Source organism: Aedes aegypti, chromosome 2, assembly GCF_002204515.2.
Source record: "Aedes aegypti strain LVP_AGWG chromosome 2, AaegL5.0 Primary Assembly, whole genome shotgun sequence".
Taxonomy (NCBI): domain Eukaryota; kingdom Metazoa; phylum Arthropoda; class Insecta; order Diptera; family Culicidae; genus Aedes; species Aedes aegypti.
This window is the reverse complement of record NC_035108.1, coordinates 150013164-150034000: the sequence shown is the minus strand read 5'-3', so window position 1 is coordinate 150034000 and position 20837 is coordinate 150013164. Positions and strand designations below refer to the sequence as shown.

The window sequence follows — 20837 nt, the reverse complement described above, 5'->3', positions numbered from 1 at the left end:
TTCAAAACATGAAGATCCTTAAAATGAAGTGTCTCCAGTTTGATGAATCAATCTCCACGGCACTCTTCGCCAGGCAAAACCTATGAAGCGGCGTTTTTCGACCCTCTCAACACCGTTATTGTATCTTAAGGCTCCACAGCTATGAATTGAAATAGCACATGTAGATCTTGCTAACACCTTTCCGGATTTTGTCCACGATCGCATGGAGTTGATCTTATTCTCTTCTTCCTGCATCGTCGGCAACATCGGAAGGTACATAACATTGTTTTCTTCATCACAGCCACCCTTTAAGTGGATGGTTATGAGTAAATCCTGTATTGGTTCTGACAAAAAATCTGTTGGTATTTCACATAAATGCAATAATACTCACCACGCACTTGAAGGGATGCACCGTCGTGGAAACACTGTTCACCGGCAATATCTTCTGCGTTTCCTGCGCCTTGCAGTACTTCATCGGCAAGATCTGCATCGTATGGATCAGGAACTTTCCCCCGACGGTGTCACTCTTGTCGGCCGAGATCATTTCCAACACGGCCCAGGTGGCGTATTTTGGCACCAGGAAGAAGTTCCGCAGAATCGTATTCGGTTTACAGGTGATAGCTTCGGTTTGCGTGTATTCTAGGCTTTTGGGATCCACCACAATCGGTTGCACAACCGTTACAGGGATCTCGAATAAGACGCCCTTTTCAACACACGAGGAATCGTATGCTTTAATACTGGAAATGTGCATTGATGCGAATAAATATCTTTTTAAGTGAATTATGAATATAATAATTACCTTGCTCTATGAACACCGGCAGCCAAACCGGTGGGATCAACTTTCACGCAGATTGTACGTTGTGAATAGCACAGATCTAGGAAAGATCCGCACTGAATCCATGATTCCGTTGGAATGAGAGTCAGTCTTACGTTGAAACTGATTTTATCAGCAGCGGCTAAAATACAGATCATTAGAATCCAATAACTTTTCAACAATGTAAGAACTTACAAGCATATTTATCGTTGAAAAATACAGGTTCAATACTGACGTTGAATTCTTCCGGCTTAGTTAGCAGTCCCTGGCGCATATGGATACCTTTGGCGCCATTCCCTCCCACGCTGACCGAAAATCTCAGATAGTTTTCTATACAATCCTTATAGTTGGTCAAATTCTCAAATGCCTTTTCCACATTCAAGAGACCGTTTCCTTGGGCGAATTTGTCAACGTAGTCGATTTTGGTGGCAGTGTTCCAAAGGGCCCGTTTAATACTAAATGCAGTGAAGTTGATATTTTTCTGCTTCAAGCCGGAAATCAACAGAGCAACTGAACCGGCGACATGTGGTGCTGCCATACTCGTTCCATTCATCAGCTGTGCCTTGGACATCGTAAACTGAGGAACAGAGGCTATCGCAGCACCGGGAGCACATACCGTCACTCCGAATCCACCGTCGATGCAAGGATCCCGGGAAGTCCAGGTGTAGACGTTGCCTGGCAGTTTCTGCCTTAGTGCATACTCAGCTTCCATCATTTCAGGAGATACGTAAGCACCAACTCCCACACAGCTTGGCTGGCTTATGTCCGGAGGAGTTCCGATGGTGCACAGTGCCGGTCCATGATTACCAGCTGAGGCAACCCAAACGACGCCATACTTGTTCACTAATTCGCTCATAAGTTCTCCCACTCGTCCGGAATTGGACCAATGGCCATGCTCTCCATAGCTCATGTTGATCACATCAATCTTGCGACCTGCCTCACATAGCTCCATAACTTTGATGATCGCCCTCACCAGCGCAGTGCCAGTCTCCATCGATCCCAATCGGCCATCACCGATCGTCAGTGAGACAACCTTTGCCGCGGGAGCAACACCGTCCAGTTCTGGATTGTCCGGGTGAAAACCGCATGCAATTGAGGCGACGTGAGTACCGTGGCTTGCTGAAAAAGTAAAATAGTAATATGTACATTAACCATCCAGTCGTCGCGTGGTTTGGCACCATAAGAACCACCACGCTGCTGTTGTGAAAGGAAAGCGAGGTTTTTTCAACAGTGTTGTACAAAATACAACAGCGCGACGACTGAAGTGTTAATGACCCGATTTAGACAGCTCCTTTTCGCGGAGATCATCACAAACTATGATATTCCCAAATTAGGTAAGTATTTGTCTGCAAGATTGAATCGTCGCGGCTTATTTTATCGCTATTCAAAAAGCTCACTATGCCCCGCCTATCGCTAACTAAAGATCTTTGCAATTCATACTTACAGCACATCCCCACAATTTCCAGCACATCTCCACCATCATGGACATTTATCGAAATAGACAGAAACTCGTCTAGATTGACCATCTCATGTGCCCTGCTGTACTCTTGCACGTGGACTGCATTCTCCAGATCGCCATTCTCCGTGGTATCGATTACGGCCATCCAGCCATCGTCAGTCGAGAACAGCACGCAGTCGTAAGTGGTCTTAAGATCGGAGAACTTTTTCTCACACGCATTCAAGAACTCCACCGTGCCATCCAGATTCTCTTTGTTCAATTTCTCTCTCAGCGGCAAGTTCTGTGCATTAATATTCTTCGCTTCGAAATCAGCCACCTCTCGGCTAACTTCCGCCATGGCTTTCTTGTGCGCTTCGTCCCATGTTTTCAGCTTGGCATCTGCGACAATCTTATCCCTAATACGCGAGGGATAAAGATCGTGCATACTCTTCAGCCCGATGCGATATTCCCCCGAAGGACATTTCGTTTTCATGACGTTGGACAAACGCAGAACCCTGCCAGACAGGCCCACAATCGTTCCATCCGGAGCGGCCGTAACCTGTTTACTCGTGTCGACATCTCCACAACCAGAACAATCGTACCGCTCGACGACCTTCACGTCTCCTCCGGGGACAATCTGAAATGGGGGTTGGGTAAAAACGAGATTATGACATTTTCACGCATTTAAATAGGGATTTTATCAATCAAAGATTGTGAAATGCTTCAATTGGTGTTTGTCCAGCTAAGGGCTGGTAGCGACTGAGATATGTGCCTAATGCCTGACCATAAAACGATCAGACAAGAACAAAAATGAGACCAAACAGGAACCAAGAAAACAAACAGTCCTGGTTCCAGAACCTTCATAATGATTCCATAAAGGCTTGCATAAAGGAGAATTCCATAGGTGGAATTACTGGAATTATTGCCTTAGTATTTAAACTTTTGTAGAATCCATGGAGATTTTATTTAAGAAATTACCCGAGATAATATGTATGGAAGAACTGCAGAAGTAATTTCTAGTTGAAATGCTGAATAAACTTTTGGAGTAACTTCATGAGAAATATTTAGTCGAATAGAGGAATGATAAGAATAGTTGTCAAAGATTCCCTGGAATAATTCCTAATAGAATTCCTGGGAGAAGTTTTTTTTTGCCGGTAGCGATAGGGGTAGTACTGGCACTTTTAATCTGCCCTAAGCTTTTTCCCAGTATTTGCTTTTATAAGCCTCTAATTGCGTTCAGCTTAGCTTAGCTTAGCTTAGACTGACTACACATAGCAATGGTTGCTATTCCGTGATTGACCGAAGTCAGTGAAAATGCACAAAGAATCAACTAGAAGTTCGGCTGGGATTGGCCATAGTCTTCTTCAGTGTGCATAATTCAGTGCCTCTATTTATACAGGGTCAATAACGGCGCCGGCCACGTCCTTGCAGTCAGGTGGGATTGGGGGAAGGAATGTTAGTGTGTAACCTTTGCTATTTGGAGACCGTGTTTGCCTCTGCATCTCCACAAAGGTTACTGGGAAGGATGTTTGTTAATGGGGAGGATCGTTGGGTCAAAGGATTCACTTTGATAAGTGATTAGACCATGATAAATAGTTTTTTGTCAAATATAAATATGCTTTTATGAAAATATAATACTTTCATTTGATATGAACAATTTCTATGTAAAGGAAAATTATGCCGGCACTTGAGGTGACGAACCATTCAAAGTTTGTTGAACAAATATCTAAATGTAACATTCCTACAGCTGTCAGGACGAAAGCATGTGTTATTATATTTTACTTATTTGAAAAAAAACAAAAACTGGAACATCATAGAACATTCTTATTCTTATGCCGACACTTACAGTGGCGAACCATCCAAAGTTTGTTGAATAAAGTGAACCTTTCGCAAGTCTACACTTGTAGTGTCGAACCATTCGAAGTTTTTTTTTATAATTACAAAAATAAAGATAAAAAGACCCCTTTTTTTGAAAACAAAAAAATGTTAAACATAAATAATTCATGAATTAGTGTTTATGTCGACACTCACAGTGACGAACCATTCATAGTTTGTTGAAAAATCATATTTACGTCCTACCGTTGTATCGATTAAATGTGCAGTCATACATAATCTATAGATTAGAAATAGTAGCATGGAACGAGCTCACCAATTGATCCATCATCCTTGACTGAGCAGCAACAATCCACATTCAGCTTAACTCGTTTGCTCGGCTATATAAAAGCACTCAGAGAAAATAGGCGCACGACCCGAGAGGGAAAACAACTGACGACTGCTCGGGCTTTCTTGACGCACTGCCAAGGAGCAATCGTCAGGGTCGAAGATCAAACAGAACTAACCGATCGCGGCACTTTTTCACTTTACTCGACCGACGCGCGACATGTTTTATCCTGCCCTCGTCACCCGCTCCCGCAGAAGCAAGCGTCAAGGTCGGAAGATCAAACAGAACTAACCGATCGCGAAACTTTTTCACTTTACTCGACCGACGCGCGACATGTTTGATCCTGCCCTCGTCACCCGCTCCCGCAGAAGCTAGCGTCAAGGTCGGAAGATCAAACAGAACTCTTTATAAGCCTCTAATTGCGTTCATCACACAAACGTTCCTAAGCAATGTTGCTCAAATGGTCACTGTGTACCCTAGCAGCAATCAGCCCTTACCTTAGTTTTGCAGTCTTGTAGTTCTGACTACTATCAAACTATGATAAGGCCTGAAATGCTACTAGAGTGGTTAAAGTGAAGAACGAAATAGTTTTATTAAAAGATCTTCATTCCTTATTTCATTTCATTACTTACTATCGACACTATCACGTATATCACCGATTATCACTCATCAACTTTCGTAAAACACTTCAGATATACGTTCCATTATGTCACTTTTCACTATCACAGCTACAAATTTTCATCAAAATTACATCACACCATTTTCATATAATTTCATTGTTATTACCATTTATCATCTGTTATCATTACTAAGTATATCAAAGATATTCAATTTAAATTGTTCATTATTTTTGTTGCTGTAGAGTCATTACTATTCAAACTACGATCAAGAAAGTTACAGTAAAAAAACACTTCGATCTATTCTTCTGCACTCGCTGGCATTATAAACACTTCTATCATATATGTGTGAAGAACTAGGCAATAGTGTATATCTTCAGAGAAATGATTGCAAAATGTATTATGGCCATTGTTAAACTAGTAGAGTTCATATAATTATTATATGTATATTTAACAAAAATAATCCCAATCACTTCAATTTTCGTCACCATACATTTTTTCAAACATCATTATTAGCACCCTCACAATCACTAATTTTATAACGACGAGTATAACGCAGAGTTTCACCAAACACATATTTTATGTTGCATTATAAAACGATTGAACACACGTTGGCTTTGAAACCAGTGCTGGTTGTTGATGGTTCAGTTCGTTTACACGAGCTGTACAATCCTTTGTATTAATCAATGGTGGTAATACAAAGGATTGTACAGCTCGTGTAAACGAACTGAACCATCAACAACCAGCACTGGTTTTTAAGTAACTACTGAGCCCTGGCGGTCCCTCCGTTCGAAGAGGACCTGCTAATATGCCGAAACATATTAACAGATCCTCCGCCTGAATGCAGCCGTTCATGATAAATCATGAACCGTTAAAGGTGTGCTAAAGTATTGGGAAGGTGATATGTTTCACAGACGGGTATTATTATGGTGCACCTTCTACTTTGGCACCGTCAAACCCTGTGTTCTTGGTCAGGGTAATAGAATTCCTGGGAGAAATTGTATATAAATTCTCCATACAAAATTGTATGAAAAAAATACTGGAAAATCGGCGTAGGATCTTTCCGGATCGTTTATGGAAGCGTTGAAGTTGAAATAAAAATTTAATTTTTGATTTGCAGGCAAAAGTTTAAAATGGACTTTTTTCAAATAAAATTAATTTTGAAAGCACTCAAAAAATTTATTTTCTGGCTGATCCTGTTTACCAGACTTAAATAATAAAATTTAAATTGACAAAACAAGATGTCATAGCATTAAATTTTGATTTATTGGCAAATAAGCGGCATTTAAAATTTAGATTTTCGTAATTTTCTAAATTGATATCAATTTAGAGTGTAATAAAAAATATATTTCTGCACAAATATATTCAATACACTCCAACAGTCATCTTTCAGTCGAGAAATCTACCAGTTATTGCTTTGAATTTCGCTTTGTAAGCAAACAGTGTTTCGTATTTTTTTTATTAATACATATATTGAGTGTAATCAAAAAATTCAATTTTTGCCCAAAAATGGTTTCTGGGCGTCTTTAATCAAATTCATGTAAAAAAAAATACATGTCACCGGGTCGAATTTTGAATTAAAAAAAAAAAAGGTTTAAAAAATAGGGGGTTTCGAGGTTTCTTGAATAAAATAAATTTTAAGTGTTATCGAAAATTTATATTTCAACCCATCATTCCTTTATTTAGTTAACATCTACACAGATAACACTGAATCAACAATTTCACGCCACAATACTCGGTTCGTGGCCGCATCTCTCTATCCTCGGTTTTGCCCCACGCTCGCCAAATCGATACGCACTTGATCCGCCTACCTAGCTCGCTGCGCTCCACGCCATCTTGTACCAACCGGATTCGAAGCGAACACCATCTTTGCAGGGTTGCTGTCCGGCATTCTTGCAACATGCCCTGCCCATCGTATCCTTCCAGCTTTGGCCACCTTCTGGATACTGGGTTCACCGTAGAGTTGGGCGAGCTCGTGGTTCATCCTTCGCCGCCACACACCGCTTTCCTGCACACCGCCGAAGATCGTCCTAAGCACCCGACGTTCGAAGACTCCAAGTGCTTGCAGGTCCTCCTCGAGCATCGTCCACGTTTCATGCCCGTAGAGGACTACAGGCTTTATGAGCGTTTTGTACATGGTACATTTGGTGCGGGCGTGAATCTTTTTTGACCGCAGCTTCTTGTGGAAGCCATATTAGGCCCGACTTCCACTGATGATGCGCCTCCGTATTTCACGGCTAACGTTATTGTCAGCCGTCAGCAAGGATCCAAGGTAGACGAACTCGTCGACCACCTCGAACGTATCCCCGTCTATCGTAACACTGCTACCTAGGCGAGCCCTGTCGCGCTCGGCCCCACCAGCTAGCATGTATTTTGTCTTGGTCGCATTCACCACCAGTCCATGATTTTCCATAGCTCTACACGGTCGATACTGTCGTATGCCGCCTTGAAATCGATGAAAAGGTGATGCGTTGACATTTTTGGAGGATTTGCCGTACAGTAAAGATCTGGTCCGTTGTCGATCGGCCGTCAACGAAGCCGGCTTGATAACTTCGCACGAACTCGTTTACTAGAGGTGACAGACGACGGAAGATGATCTGGGATAATATCTTGTAGGCCGCATTTAGAATGGTGATCGCTCGAAAGTTCTCACAATCTAACTTGCCGCCTTTCTTGTAGATGGGGCATATTACCCCTTCCTTCCACTCCTCCGGTAGCTGTTCTGTTTCCCAGATTGTGCGTATCAGCCGGTGCAGACAAATGGCAAGCCGGACCCATCTTTATGAGTTCAGCTCCGATACCATCCTTACCAGCAGCTTTATTGTTCTTGAGCTGGTGAATGGCATCCCTAACCTCCCTCAAAGTGGGGGCTGGTTGGTTTCCATCCTCCGCAGTACTGACGAAGGCATTTCCTCCGTTGTCCCGTCCTTCATTGCCTGTGCTCTCAGCGCCATTCAGGTGCTCGTCGAAGTGCTGCTTCCACCTTTCCATCACCTCACGCTCGTCCGTCAAAATGCTCACATCCTTATCCCTGCACATCTCGGCTCGCGGCACGATGCCGTTGCGGGATGCGTTGAGCTTCTGATAGAACTTACGCGTTTCTTGAGACCGGCACAGCTGTTCCATCTCCTCGCAATCCGCCTCCTTCAGACGGCGTTTGTTTCTCCCGAAAGGGGCGGGTATGCTATTGCCGTTTCCGTCTATAGCGTTCCCCGTTCTGCCGGGTCCCTTGCTGCGGCATGACCGCCCGCGCTGCATTCTTCTCCTCCAAAACCTCCTGGCACTCCTCGTCGAACCAATTGTTCCATCGACTCCGTTCCACGTACCCGACGTTGCTCTCAGCTGCATCGTTGATGGCTGCTTTTACTGTTCTCCAGCAGTCCTCAAGAAGGGGCTTCATCTAGCTCACCCTCTTCCGGTAATGCAGCCTCGAGGTGCTGCGCGTATGCCGCTGCGACATCCGGTTGCTTAAGCCGCTCTAGGTCATACCAGGGCGGCCGTCGGTATCGTACCTTGTTAAAAACGGAGAGTTTTGGGCGCAATTTGACCATCACCAGATGGTGGTCAGAGTCGATGTTAGCGCCACGATAGGTCCTGATGTCGGAGAAGTGCCGTCCATCAATCAGAACGTGGTCGATTTGCGATTCTGTCTGCTGTGGTGATCTCCAGGTGTATCGGTATGGAAGGCTGTGCTGGAAGCAGGGCGGTTAAGAATCATGGCCGGCTTGCGACACTGACGAAACCAGTATTCTCACTATCACTAGGCGAAGCTATATTTCATGTTTTCACTCCGTCAGATCGCAATGACGGGGCTCTCACGAGAGCTATTGTAATGTTGTTTTGCTTTTAACAATTCTATCTCATTTTGGAGAATTTCTGGAAGCAAATGTGTTCGATAAATAAAATGGATATCCTTTCATGATTCCAGCGATATAAATAACAATCATACTAGCTAATAAACTATAGATTGTGTAATTTACAATTCCGTCACAAGCCGTAGCGTCGGAAAAATGAAAGAGAATATGAAGAAAACTTCTGTCATTGATTTGCCGTCCGATGACAGTGAGAGAAGCAAATATGTAAAAGCCGCGCGACATCCTCTATTTACATTGACGCTTTCCAGAACTGGCTGGAAGTAGGTGCTACGAATGGCCATATTCTTGGAGGCGGCGAAATCAATTAGTCGTAGCCCGTTTTCGTTCGTCAGCCGGTGGGCGCTGAACTTTCCAATCGTCGGTCTGAATTCCTCCTCCTGGCCAACCTGAGCGTTTAGATCTCCTATGATGATTTTGACGTCGTGGCTTGGGCAGCTGTCGTACTCGCGTTCGAGCTGCGCGTAAAAAGCGTATTTATCATCATCAGTGCTTCCGGAGTGAGGGCTGTGCACGTTTATTATGCTGAAGTTGAAGAACCAGCCTTTGAGCCTTAACTTGCACATTCTCTCATTGATCGGCCACCACCCCATCAAGCGCCTCTGCATCACCAATCACTATAAAAGCCGGTCCCAGCTCATGTGTGTTGCCGCAGCTCTGGTAGGTATGGTAGGTATAGTTACCTCTAAACGTTCGCACCATTGATTCCTTCCAACACACTTCCTGCAACGCTACGATGCCGAATCCGCGGTCCTTCAGCACGTCGGCGAGTATGCGTGTGTTCCCGATGAAGTTGAGAGGTTTACAGTTCCACGTACCGAGCTTCCAATCGCTAGTCCCTTTACGTCGCTGTGGGTCTATTTAATTCCTTCAGGTACGCGAGGTACCAATGGTACGCCATGCCCAGCCATTTACCAACCAGCCATATTTCAACCCAAACATGTGAATTGTGGTTCCGGAACATATTTTTTACCGAGAAAACCATAATTTACCACCTTCAATATTGTTACATTGCTTAATTTGTACCACAAATCGGTAACAAATAATACTAAGAAGTATCTTTGTCAAAAAAATGTGTTTACTATATTTTTAAATATATTTCAAATGGGTAATGATCTCGAATAGTGTCTGATTCCTCTGCTGCAAAGATATTGAAAATCGGAGATATGCATTGTAAAAGTTGGACTTTTTTTCTGGACCCTTTTGTTGTAACTACTCATTTTTATAGTTTGCACTAACGTAAGAACTACACGACATTCACGAGACGCGACGGAGACAAGACATAACACTTATCGTTCTTACAAATCGTCAAAAAGTTTTAAAAATTACCTTTTCGTCGACCGGTTTCGGGCGCGATATAGCCCATCTTCGGGATAATGTCCGACTAAATACAGCGTAATCAGTCGGACATTGTCCCGAAGATGGGCTATATCGCGCCCGAAACCGGTCGACGAAAAGGAAATTTTTAAAACTGTTTTGACGATTTGTAAGAACGATAAGTGTTATGTCTTGTCTCCGTCGCGTCTCGTGAATGCCTTTGTTGTAAGCATAAGTTTTCAACCCCGTGATAGTAAATAGTTGAATGTTTCCAACCGTAAATATGTTTTACAACGCGTTCCTAAAGGATCAACTAGCATGATTTTTTTCTTAATAAAACGCAAAATTAATTTTATAGAGCTATCAGATATCGACGCCACACTTTCAATAATTTTTTTGAATCCTCACCATAGACTTTAATATTTTTGCTGAAACTGTGTTTATTTTATGGGAACGTAACTATTGATAACAATTTCGGGATTAAAGCACAATTGTGGAATACCTTGGGCGGTAACAGGTTAAGTTTTGTAACGGAAAAAAGGCCTGTATTCCCAGAGAGAGAGCTGCGAATAGGGCCTTTTACGGACTACGTAACCAGCTTAGGTCCCGCAGCTTGCAAATGGACACAAAATTCGCCCTGTATAAAACATTGATTCTTGATTTCGAGCGTAAAGTGCTGCGGACAATACTCGGTGGGAAACTCGACAATGGTGTGTGGCGCAGACGCATGAATCACGAGTTGTATCAAGTGTACAAAGATGCGAATATTATCAATCGTGTAAAATACGGCAGACTTCAGTGGGCTGGTCACTTAGTGCGAATGTCGGAAAAAAGAATTGCGAAAATAATATTCAGCAGGGAACCAGGTAGAGGTTGGCGGCTTCGGGGAAGACCACGAATACGCTGGCTGTGCGCAGTGGAAGAGGACCTGGCGACCCTAAACGTTCGGGGCAACTGGAGAAGTTTCGCCCAAGACCGACGAAGATGGAGCTCTACAACACGCCCGGCAATGGCGTGACGCTACGCTATAGTCATCAAGATATCAAGGTATAAGTCATAAAAATTAAAAACGATGAGAAATGAAACTACGTTCTATGTGTATATCAACCAATCTACATATTGGGTGAATTAAGAATGCAAAGAACTGCAGTAATTAGAAATATTTTTGAACAGTTATCCATCTGGGATAAGACTTGATTAGAGATTTCACTTCTAATTTTTTAAGAGACGAATATTAGCTTTGTATAGGTTACTATTTTCTCTGATTTCAGTCGAAAAAAACTCGTAGTTTATCAAATACATGAGCTCCGGAAAACAAAGTCGTGATAGAACTTTTAATGAAATTCTTGTTCATGAGGAACTTACTGGCAAAAATGCATCGAAGATTTTGATGTAGAGGTACAAAACGAATTACTTGAAGCATTTCTTAAAAAATCTGTGGAATAAAATGAGGTTTTTGGTTGTTGACAACATTATAAGTGGCAAAAATCGTAAATGATTTTCAGAACATTCTGAAAAAATCCTAGCAGAATTCAAAAACATGCAAAATTTCTGTAAAAATAATTTTAATGGAATGGTGAAGTTTGCCGGGACTTCTAGTAAACAAAAAATCCAGAATATAATTGATAATTGACGAATTTGAGACAAACCAAATTAGATGAATGTTGTTCATAAGTATGATTCCATACGTTTCAACTGAATTTCTTTCATATCATTCAGTGGCGACTCATACTCATACTCATACTCATGTCCGATTGGTTCGAGAAATTGCTACAGAGATTTCCATTGGCTAAATTAGAAATGACATTACTTTTCAACTGCGTACTGCGATCAAAGAAAACTGATTTTCATGAGCATTTCTGGCAAGTAATTTGCCACGCATCGAGATAGGCGATTACTTTTCTTTTCAACAGCAAACCAGCCTTTGATATAGAAATGGTCGATGGTTCGAGTAAAATCAGAATTTAGGTTTAAGGTGAAGATGAATCGAAATCAAACCTCTAAACTTCAAGAGCACACAATCTAGTAAACTAGACAATCAATTGTGCTGAAAATTTAATCGATCTGGTTCTAGAGATAAGGGCCCTTGAAAATTTAAGGCGTGACTTCGATGGCATATTTACTTTACTTTTTGGACAAATGTCTGGCGCATTTCTTGGAATTCCACCAGAAATGCATACGAAATATTCACTCTTCGATTCCCAACCTTATTTCCATTTCTTTATCATCAGATCTCGAAAATAGTAACCTTATTGACCATTTTCCTGAGAAAAGTGACTTCCAATGACTTTTTCCAAATAGTGACTGTTAAGTGACCAACTCACTAAAAAGTGATTCGCTACCAGTCCTGACATATACGATGGATGGAATTACTGGAATCGCAGTAGTATTTGGACTTTTGAAGAATTCATAAGGTTATTACTAAAGAAATAACTCGAGTATTTTAATTTCTGGAAGAGCCTCATGAGAAATATCTGGTCTATTGAGAAATGATTGGAAGAGTTTTCCAAAGAATTCCTTGAATCATCCCTACAGAATTTCTGGAAGAAGCCCTCCAGATGTCTTGGAAGAATCCATATGAAATGTATGGAAAAATCGACGTAGGAATACTTGGAGGAAATCTTGTAGTCTTTCCTGGAGAAAAATCCGTAATGAATATCTTCAAACCCTCTGGAAGGAATATTTGTAGGATTATTTGGCAGATATTTTACAGTAACAACTGAAGAAATCGATAGAAGGTTCAATAGAAAATCTCTGGAGAAAAAAAGCTATTTAGAAATGTTTGCAGTGCAATTCCTGATGAAATTACTGGAGTGCTCAAGGATTTCCTGGTGCAATTTCCGGAGAAATTCTTCTAGGCATTCCTTGAAGATTGCTGTAGAATTTGCTGGTAGTGAAGGGATGCCTGGAGGAGTTCACGAAAGTATTCTTAAAGTTAGAATTTCTGAAGCTTTTCCTCAAAGAATCTTAGAAAAATGAAAAATGGCTCTTAATATAAAAAAAAAAATAATAGGCTTTAGAATTCTATTAAAAATAGAGACTTAGTATAGAATTACATTGAAACAGTGTTCAAGTCTTTAAAAAGAGACCTGCAACCAGCCCTGTTAGCAAAATTTAAATTTAATCATCCCGACAATGAGTTGCCAAAACCAGTGCAGACAATGACAATTTTATAACCTTTGCAGTCCGGGTATGTAATTTGAACCACAAACTTTGGACCCGCAACACGACCATAAAACCATCCGTCTTACCTCCAGCCCCTTGGCCCGTGGGTCCACTCCGGAGTCCAGAATCGCAATCGTCACATTCGTCCCGTTGTAGTCAGGATACTTCCGCACGAAGTTCAGCGCTCCGGTTTCGTTTTTCGGCACCAGCGATCCAGCCGGGAACTTCACGTCAATGGCCCCTTCCATTTTCTTCAGCTTCTTGATGGCCTCCGCTGCGGCTCCCACTGAGTGACGACTTTGGCAAACGGGCTAGACGATGCACACAAAACACACGCAGGAAACGGTTCCGAATGGATAGATTACGGTTTTTTTCGTCCCGTTTGGCAGCAGAAGTACGATTCGATCGCAGCGAGCGATGGATGGATGGAAGATGACGATGATGTTTTCGTCCCGAAAGTACCGTTCGATGTGTGCGTGGGCGAGGAGAAGAGAGAAAAGAAAACAAATATTAAGCTCCGGTTACACCGCCGTCAAAACAATGAAGCGATGCGTGAAAGATGTAAGTCCATAATGAGCCTATGCATGCTATAAAACGTTTGACTTTTACTGTGCGCCCTGTTTTCAAGATGCCCGTGAGAGAGAACGAGACAGCACCAACACACGGCGCACAGTAAAAGTCAAAAGAACAAAATAATTTATGGCACGTACAGAGGCTCATAGTGGTTATCACTTCTATAAAAGTACAGCCTTAAATTTCTCGCATAACTTGAGATCTCTCCCTAAAAGCCATTGGTAACCGAGTGTGTAGCTCCTTGTTTCTAAGCAAATTTCGCATAATCTGTGATCTCGCCCTAAAAGCCATTGGTAACCGAGTGTGTAGCTTGTTGTTACCGAGCAAACGAATGGATATAAACATTATTCAACTATGCTACGATGAAGAGAAGATCATCCTCAATCTCCCAGTGGTGATAGTTATCATCCTGATCCATTAATTTGCTTAGAAACAAGGAGCTACACACTCGGTTACCAATGGCTTTTAGGGCGAGATCTCAAGTTATGCGAGAAATGAATGGATCAGGATGATAACTATCACCACTGGGAGATTGAGGATGATCTTCTCTTCATCGTTGCATAGTTGAATAATGTTTATATCCATTCGTTTGCTCGGTAACAACAAGCTACACACTTGGTTACCAATGGCTTTTAGGGCGAGATCACATATTATGCGAGATTTGTAGAATTAATCTTGTTATTATTTAATATTGCGCCGAGATATAATATAGTGTCTCACTTTTATGTGTCTATGCGCCAAGGTAAGTCGCTTGTCATGGACAGTGCGCTGTATTTTCCCTGCTAAGAGCAAATCTGACCTAAATAGTAGCTTTCACATAACGCTTAATATTTAAACGAACCAAAATCAGTTCCCGTTATCGTAACTTGCAACATGCAAAAACAATTAAATAGAGTGGCACGCTGATTTTTGGAAATGATAACTAATTATTTTTTCACCTTTATAGGGTTTCGCACTCGACAAGGACGAAAAGCCACCAATATAAAAATAAATAATAATAATAGTTTTTCATCTATAAAAGGGATTTGAAATACTTTCTCTCTCTCTCTCTCTCTCGGATTGTTTTTGTTCGCGTTTGATGTTGACACACTAGCGCCCATCGGCCAAATTTTTGCACTGAGCGCACATGTTCTCTCGACTACGATTTTGGTCGCGATTTATCCTAAGTGTTACGTCTGTTTGTCTGTGGGTTTTCGAAAACAATCGTGTAAAGGAAGACAATAAATCTCGAAAATGTTGATCGTAATTTTGAACCTTCCTTAACCTGTCTCGGTTTTACGTAGATCTTCAATACTTACGATAGCCTGTAAACGTAAAATCTGCTTGCTATTCAATCTTCGAACTCCAATATGCAGCGATAAATATATCATTTCATATGAACTTTGGAAGATTTAATAAATCACCTCAGACCGTTCCACTCACTTATGTTTCACTCACATTCACTGAAATGAACTGACTGATGTTGTTTCAATATCCCCGCACAAAGCCTCAGGAGCTTCAAACACGAACGAACTGCACGAATCTCGTGCAAAAGTTCACATTTTCAAATGGTTTCGTACACGCTAACATTAAAGTACCCTTCAAATGAGTTCCATGTACCCATTTTCGAGAAAAGTGGTTTAACTCATTAAAAGAGTAAAGTCGCTTTACCCATTAATGAGTATCCTCTTCGAACTTCAAATAATGGGTATTTTTCACTCTTGGTTTTCAAAACAAAAAATGGGTAGTAAAACCTCACTTTTTATGAATGCTGCCGCAGATTGAGCTTTTTTCAAGATTCAAGGAAAAGACCAGGAAAAAGTATAAAACACTATTAAAAACTTATAACACAATGTAATATATTTATCATTCATATACAAATTATACGATACGTTTCTCTTCCTGGAAGTTCACAAACACACTGGGCCATGCTATTGAAGATGCTGGTTTACTTTGTCTGCGCCAAATCATTCTCCTTGGAGCCGGCCCAACCCACTTATTCCACGGGTACACAGCCGTCCGTGTCCGTGTCCGCTATAGCGGACAATAAGAATATTCTATAGGGTTACTACACGCTTCCAAAGGGATGTTAAAATGTCTGAAACAAAGAACCGAATTGTGAAGATCGTCATTCCAAAAGAAAATACCGGCATTACTTACGTGTCTGTATGTGTCGATGGTTAGTTTTTTACGTTATATTTTAGAGGCAGTACTAATATTATATATATTAAACTATTTACTCGGAGATTTTTACATTGAAAATCAACTTATCATTAATACCGGATAGCAGCGAGGGAAAACACAAACAATGGAGGTTATGATGGCACCAAACTAGCATGTGCACTAATTACTCATTATTTTTACGAGAGATGATACTTTAAAATGGGGCTTATATACCCTTTTTCATGTCATTGAAAAATACCCTTCTTCTGACATTTCCATACTGATTAAAAAAATGGGTACATGGAACTCATTTAGAGGGTACTTTAATATTAGCGTGTAATCACACAAACAATAAATCACATTTCAAGCGTTTGCAAACGCTTGTCAAACGTAAAATGTCAAGTGCACACGTAGCTGAACCCTCCTAGTTGACGCACAGCCCTGTTTGTGTTTTGACAGTTCTCTGGCTGCATACGTCACACGTCAAACAAAAGAAAAACTCCAAAAAATCGTCGTCGGTGTATTTTCTCATCATCTTTGTACAATCTTTGCGACGACACTTTTTGCGGACCGGAGTTTGGAAAAAAATAGTTATTCCACTTAATTTGTGAAGTGCTCAGTGCGGTATTTGTGATTGTTCGATTCCCGTGAGGTTCAACTTGGAGAAAAACATCATAATGGAAGAAACACCATCCTGTAAGTAGAAGAATCGATCGATTACAAAAACCAAACATGCAGCTGGCCGATGGAACCAAATTTGCAAATGTTTGACTGGGAACCGTACTTGACTTCAATGGATTCGTAATATTCTGTGCTTTATTATTGATAAATGTGAAATATTTTACCATATCATATAATTTTTCACTGAAACGTGTGCTCGAAATTTTATATTCTTCTTAACAACGATATGTTATATTTTAAAGCATGTGTTATATTTTATGTAACAATCACTAGCAATATTTTTAAAGGAACTTGGGTAATTGAAGTTAATGCGAAGTTAACAATGCAATCATTCAAAGAGTCCATCATTGTATATAATGTGAGCTATGACTCATTACTACAACCTATTACATTTACTGCCCAGAAGGGAAGCTGAGCCAATCACAACTACCTAATCTAGTATTGATAAGCTTATCAATTCAATGTCTGGCTCTAGTCGAATTGATCATTTTCATAGAATGGTTCCAGATACTTAGTATGTATCCTGTATAACCAATAATATGGTTGCTGGGAATCTAATTCAGTTGTTGCACAAAACTTTTTATTTTGTTACAGCTTTAGATATGCAATGACCTGAAAGTGCCCGTCCTTATGGTTCTTTCCTTAATAATGGATTCTTATTCGAAACTCACAAGAAAGTTCTTACCTTTTTGCAGGGCTGGTTGCGAATCAATTTTCAGTGACTTAGTCACTTCTTCAAAAGTATTGAATTCATTTTGTTGAATTTCGAAAATACTGTTCGTACTGCTATATTTTTTTGGAATTTCCAAAGAAAATTGGAATGAAAACCGCAGATTTTGTTTTGACAGGTTGCTTGGCAAACAATTGAAATATCATATGAGAACTGCTAGCAGAAATCTAAAAGAGGCTTCCATGTCCATTCTCTTATGAGCAATCTAAATATAAAATCTACAAACACATCGTGTAAGAAGCTTTGTAGTAAATCCTGGAGTAAATGCTTGCAGAACAAAAGATTTCTATAGGAATTTCTACGCGTAGCTCCTCTGGAAATTCCTTTGTAGATACCTAGCAAAAGAGCTGCAAGAATTCTACCATGAAGTCCTTCAAAAATACATTCAGATACTAATCCAAGGACTCTTTCAGAAATTTCTCTATAGATTTCGCTAGAAATTCTTGCAGGTATTCTATAAAAACATATCACGATTTCCCTAGTCATGCTTGAAGGAAGTCTTTCAGAATCCTTCAGCAGAACCATACTTATTGTCCTGAAAAATCTTATGAGGTGTCCTCTGGGATTTTTAAGTAGAGGGAAAACCCCCAGTACCGGACATTGCTCAATACCGGACAAAGTCTGAAAATTGTGAAATCATGAGCCAAGCAAGATGATTTATTAGAAGAGAAGGAAGCTATTATGTGGAGTAATGTTTGCGTTGAATAATACATGTTTGAAATACGCAAACCTTTAAACAAAAAGAGATGTTTGAAAATCGTTAAATAGTTGATGTATCGCCTTAAATTTAAGCCTAATTAGTAATTATTTAGTAAGTAAAACACACATTGTTCTTGTAAATGTTGCAAATGCAATTAATTGTTTATGAAATACTGTTCCTGGAGTAAAAACATTAGATGATGTACAAATTTACAGAAATCGAGCCATTTTCAAATTGTTGTCGATATTGGGAGCCACCTTTTATAATTGACCAATTTGTTACTAGATTACATCATCAAAATGTCAAAATCAATATTTATATCTACACGGAAAAAAATTCTGTGGTAAAAATTACCTTTTTAGCTGACTACGCCCATTCTTAAAACTACCATGGAAATTCAGAACAATTTACTATGTTTACGGTACACCCCACCGCATAACTGGTACATTTGACAGAAATAATTTACAACAATCTGATTCCTACTACAGACATGGTAAAATCAAGCGCATTTCTGGTCTGCTGAAAATTGCCGGTGCGAGCGCTTAAGTTAACCCCCTAAAATGGTAGTTTTTACCGCACAATTTTTTTGCGTGTAGAAAGATTCGCGAATCAGGCGAAACTGACAAAATGTACACAATTGAAGAAAATATAGCGTTGAAATTGTAGCTCGATTGTCTATTCATTGCACTTGAACTTTTCCCCTATTGATAATTTAACTATTCAAAAAACGCAAATTTGTAGAAGACGAAACTTCACCTCATGCCAAACCACACACTTTATTGATTACGCTTGTGTTTTTGTTTATCAAAGTGATTGGCGCATCTGAAATCTAAATCAAAACACGGCGAGAGTAAACGGCGACACTGCAAACAAAAAATTAGAGATGTACCGAATATTCGGGCTGATTATCGCGATTATTTTGATTTTGCCGAATATTCGGTTTGCCGAATAATGAATTCTGTTATTCGGCCGAATAGGCCGAATAGTGACCGAATAGTAACAAAATTAACTAATTAAAAAAAAAGAAAAAAAATCAAAGAATTTATTCAAATTTAAAATTAAAATTTTCGTCTCATGTATTCTATGAAAGGAGTTTGATGCCAAATATTAAAAAATCTGTGAATTTCTCCGATCTATGGCATTAAGGTGACTACGGTGATGCTCAATATATAAGACATTCTCTGCAAATGAGCCTAAAGCTAACATTACAAGCTTTGCCAAATGTGCAAATATTTCACTAGGCATAAACCAACAGACAAACATCGGTTTCAACACCAACCAAATCTATGCGATGACAAACATTTCTCGAAGACTTATTCAAACAGACTCAAGTCGAAAAAGTTAAAAAACTTACTTTATCAATCCTACGTGTTTCGCAGACGTAATTCTACACGTTCCGCTCTAAACCAACTCGATTTTTCACTTTTGAAACGTTTAATTTCCGGATTTACAAAACGACGAAAGTAAGATTCTCCACTTTCGTAACCTAACCGCAACTTTCGCCGCTCTGTTGTATGGGAGACAAAGTGACTTAACCACGAATCAAAACAAAACACTACTTGAGCCGATTTTACACTGGTAGAAAAACGTCGAAAGTAACTGAATGAAACGGCTTATCATTTTGTTATAATTATTTTTTTGGGAAATAATAAAAACTACCTAGTTTTTGAACGCGAGCTGATTGTATGCTAAATTTAAGTGATGTACACGGCAAAAAAAAATGTTAAAAAGGTGGTTCATTTTAAAACAGTTTAAGAAGACAGGTTGTGATTCTTGTTAATTAATTTTCTCAAAACCGTATGAAAGTTACTTACGTCGATTTGAAAAAGTAATCGAGATTTGTTTGGCTCTGTATCAATCCATGTCAAATATTTGCCATAGTGTACTGATAGCTTTATAATCATTTTTCTGAGGCTGTAAGGTACCACTAGACTAGTTTGATGCGTATGGACTCAATGCTTTTAATTTTAACCGTTAACATATAGGGTAGGTGTACCAATTATGGATGCAATATGTCAACAGTAGTGATAAAAATCAAGTTGTAACCGCGTTTCTAAAACGCAAGCATGACTTGACACCAATTACTAGTTTAAAGCCTTGCGACTCTGTTGATTTAAACAGTTTTAGTACTAAATTGACTTTACGCTTCTAAAAATGGATTTTAAAAAGACAACGTACCAATTATGGCAATAGCGTTCCTAGCATTCGACATAAAAGTGTACCAATTATGGACTATCGAATATTTGCACGAAATGAACTCAAACGCCATGAAGAGCGAATGATAATGCAACGCTAATATGTAATAAAGATATCGCTCATAAAATTTTCCAAAAATTTTGGGTTAAATAGATGTTATATCATTTTTTTGCAATGGGTTCATGGGAGAAAATTAATTTTCGAAAAAGAAGTCAAAATGTAGTGTAAATGCAAATTATGATACAAAACAGCATTAATGATCTCACATTATCTTTCCAGTGCCAATTTTTATCGAAAAAAGAGGGAAAATTCAAAAATCGAGTGTCGCTGAAAACCCCTCTCTACCATGAAATTAGCATCTTCCGCTCGCGAACGTTTTCGAACGTGTGATTGAAAAATCTTTGTAATTGAGTACAAAACATGAAGATAATGCCTTACCGAACCGTCCCATC

General features: G+C 39.9%; 2 protein-coding genes and 1 long non-coding RNA gene across 3 annotated transcripts in view; 1 reads left to right on the top strand and 2 right to left on the bottom strand.

Annotated features, from left to right (window-relative positions):
* Positions 1–15488, bottom strand: part of LOC5572106 (tripeptidyl-peptidase 2) — a 30414-nt gene extending 14926 nt beyond the window's left edge. The window contains exons 1-6 of the mRNA XM_021842717.1: positions 15235–15488; positions 13450–13674; positions 2238–2868; positions 989–1912; positions 779–935; positions 371–716 (exon numbers count right to left, since the gene is read on the bottom strand). Coding sequence (XP_021698409.1) covers positions 371–716; positions 779–935; positions 989–1912; positions 2238–2868; positions 13450–13674; positions 15235–15306 — 2355 coding nt within the window. The 5' untranslated portion in view covers positions 15307–15488. The remainder of the gene's footprint in view (positions 1–370; positions 717–778; positions 936–988; positions 1913–2237; positions 2869–13449; positions 13675–15234) is intronic.
* Positions 15489–15749: 261 nt separating this feature from the next.
* On the bottom strand, positions 15750–16481 carry LOC110676117. The gene is made up of 2 exons (XR_002500084.1): positions 16076–16481; positions 15750–16013 (listed from the first exon to the last, which is right to left on the bottom strand). It is a non-coding gene; the product is annotated as an uncharacterized LOC110676117 (long non-coding RNA).
* Positions 16482–16591: 110 nt separating this feature from the next.
* The window catches only part of LOC5568881 (tumor protein D54), a 47516-nt gene continuing 43270 nt past the window's right edge, over positions 16592–20837 (top strand). The window contains exon 1 of the mRNA XM_001652556.2: positions 16592–16774. Within this exon, the coding sequence (XP_001652606.1) occupies positions 16756–16774 (19 nt within the window). The 5' untranslated portion in view covers positions 16592–16755. The remainder of the gene's footprint in view (positions 16775–20837) is intronic.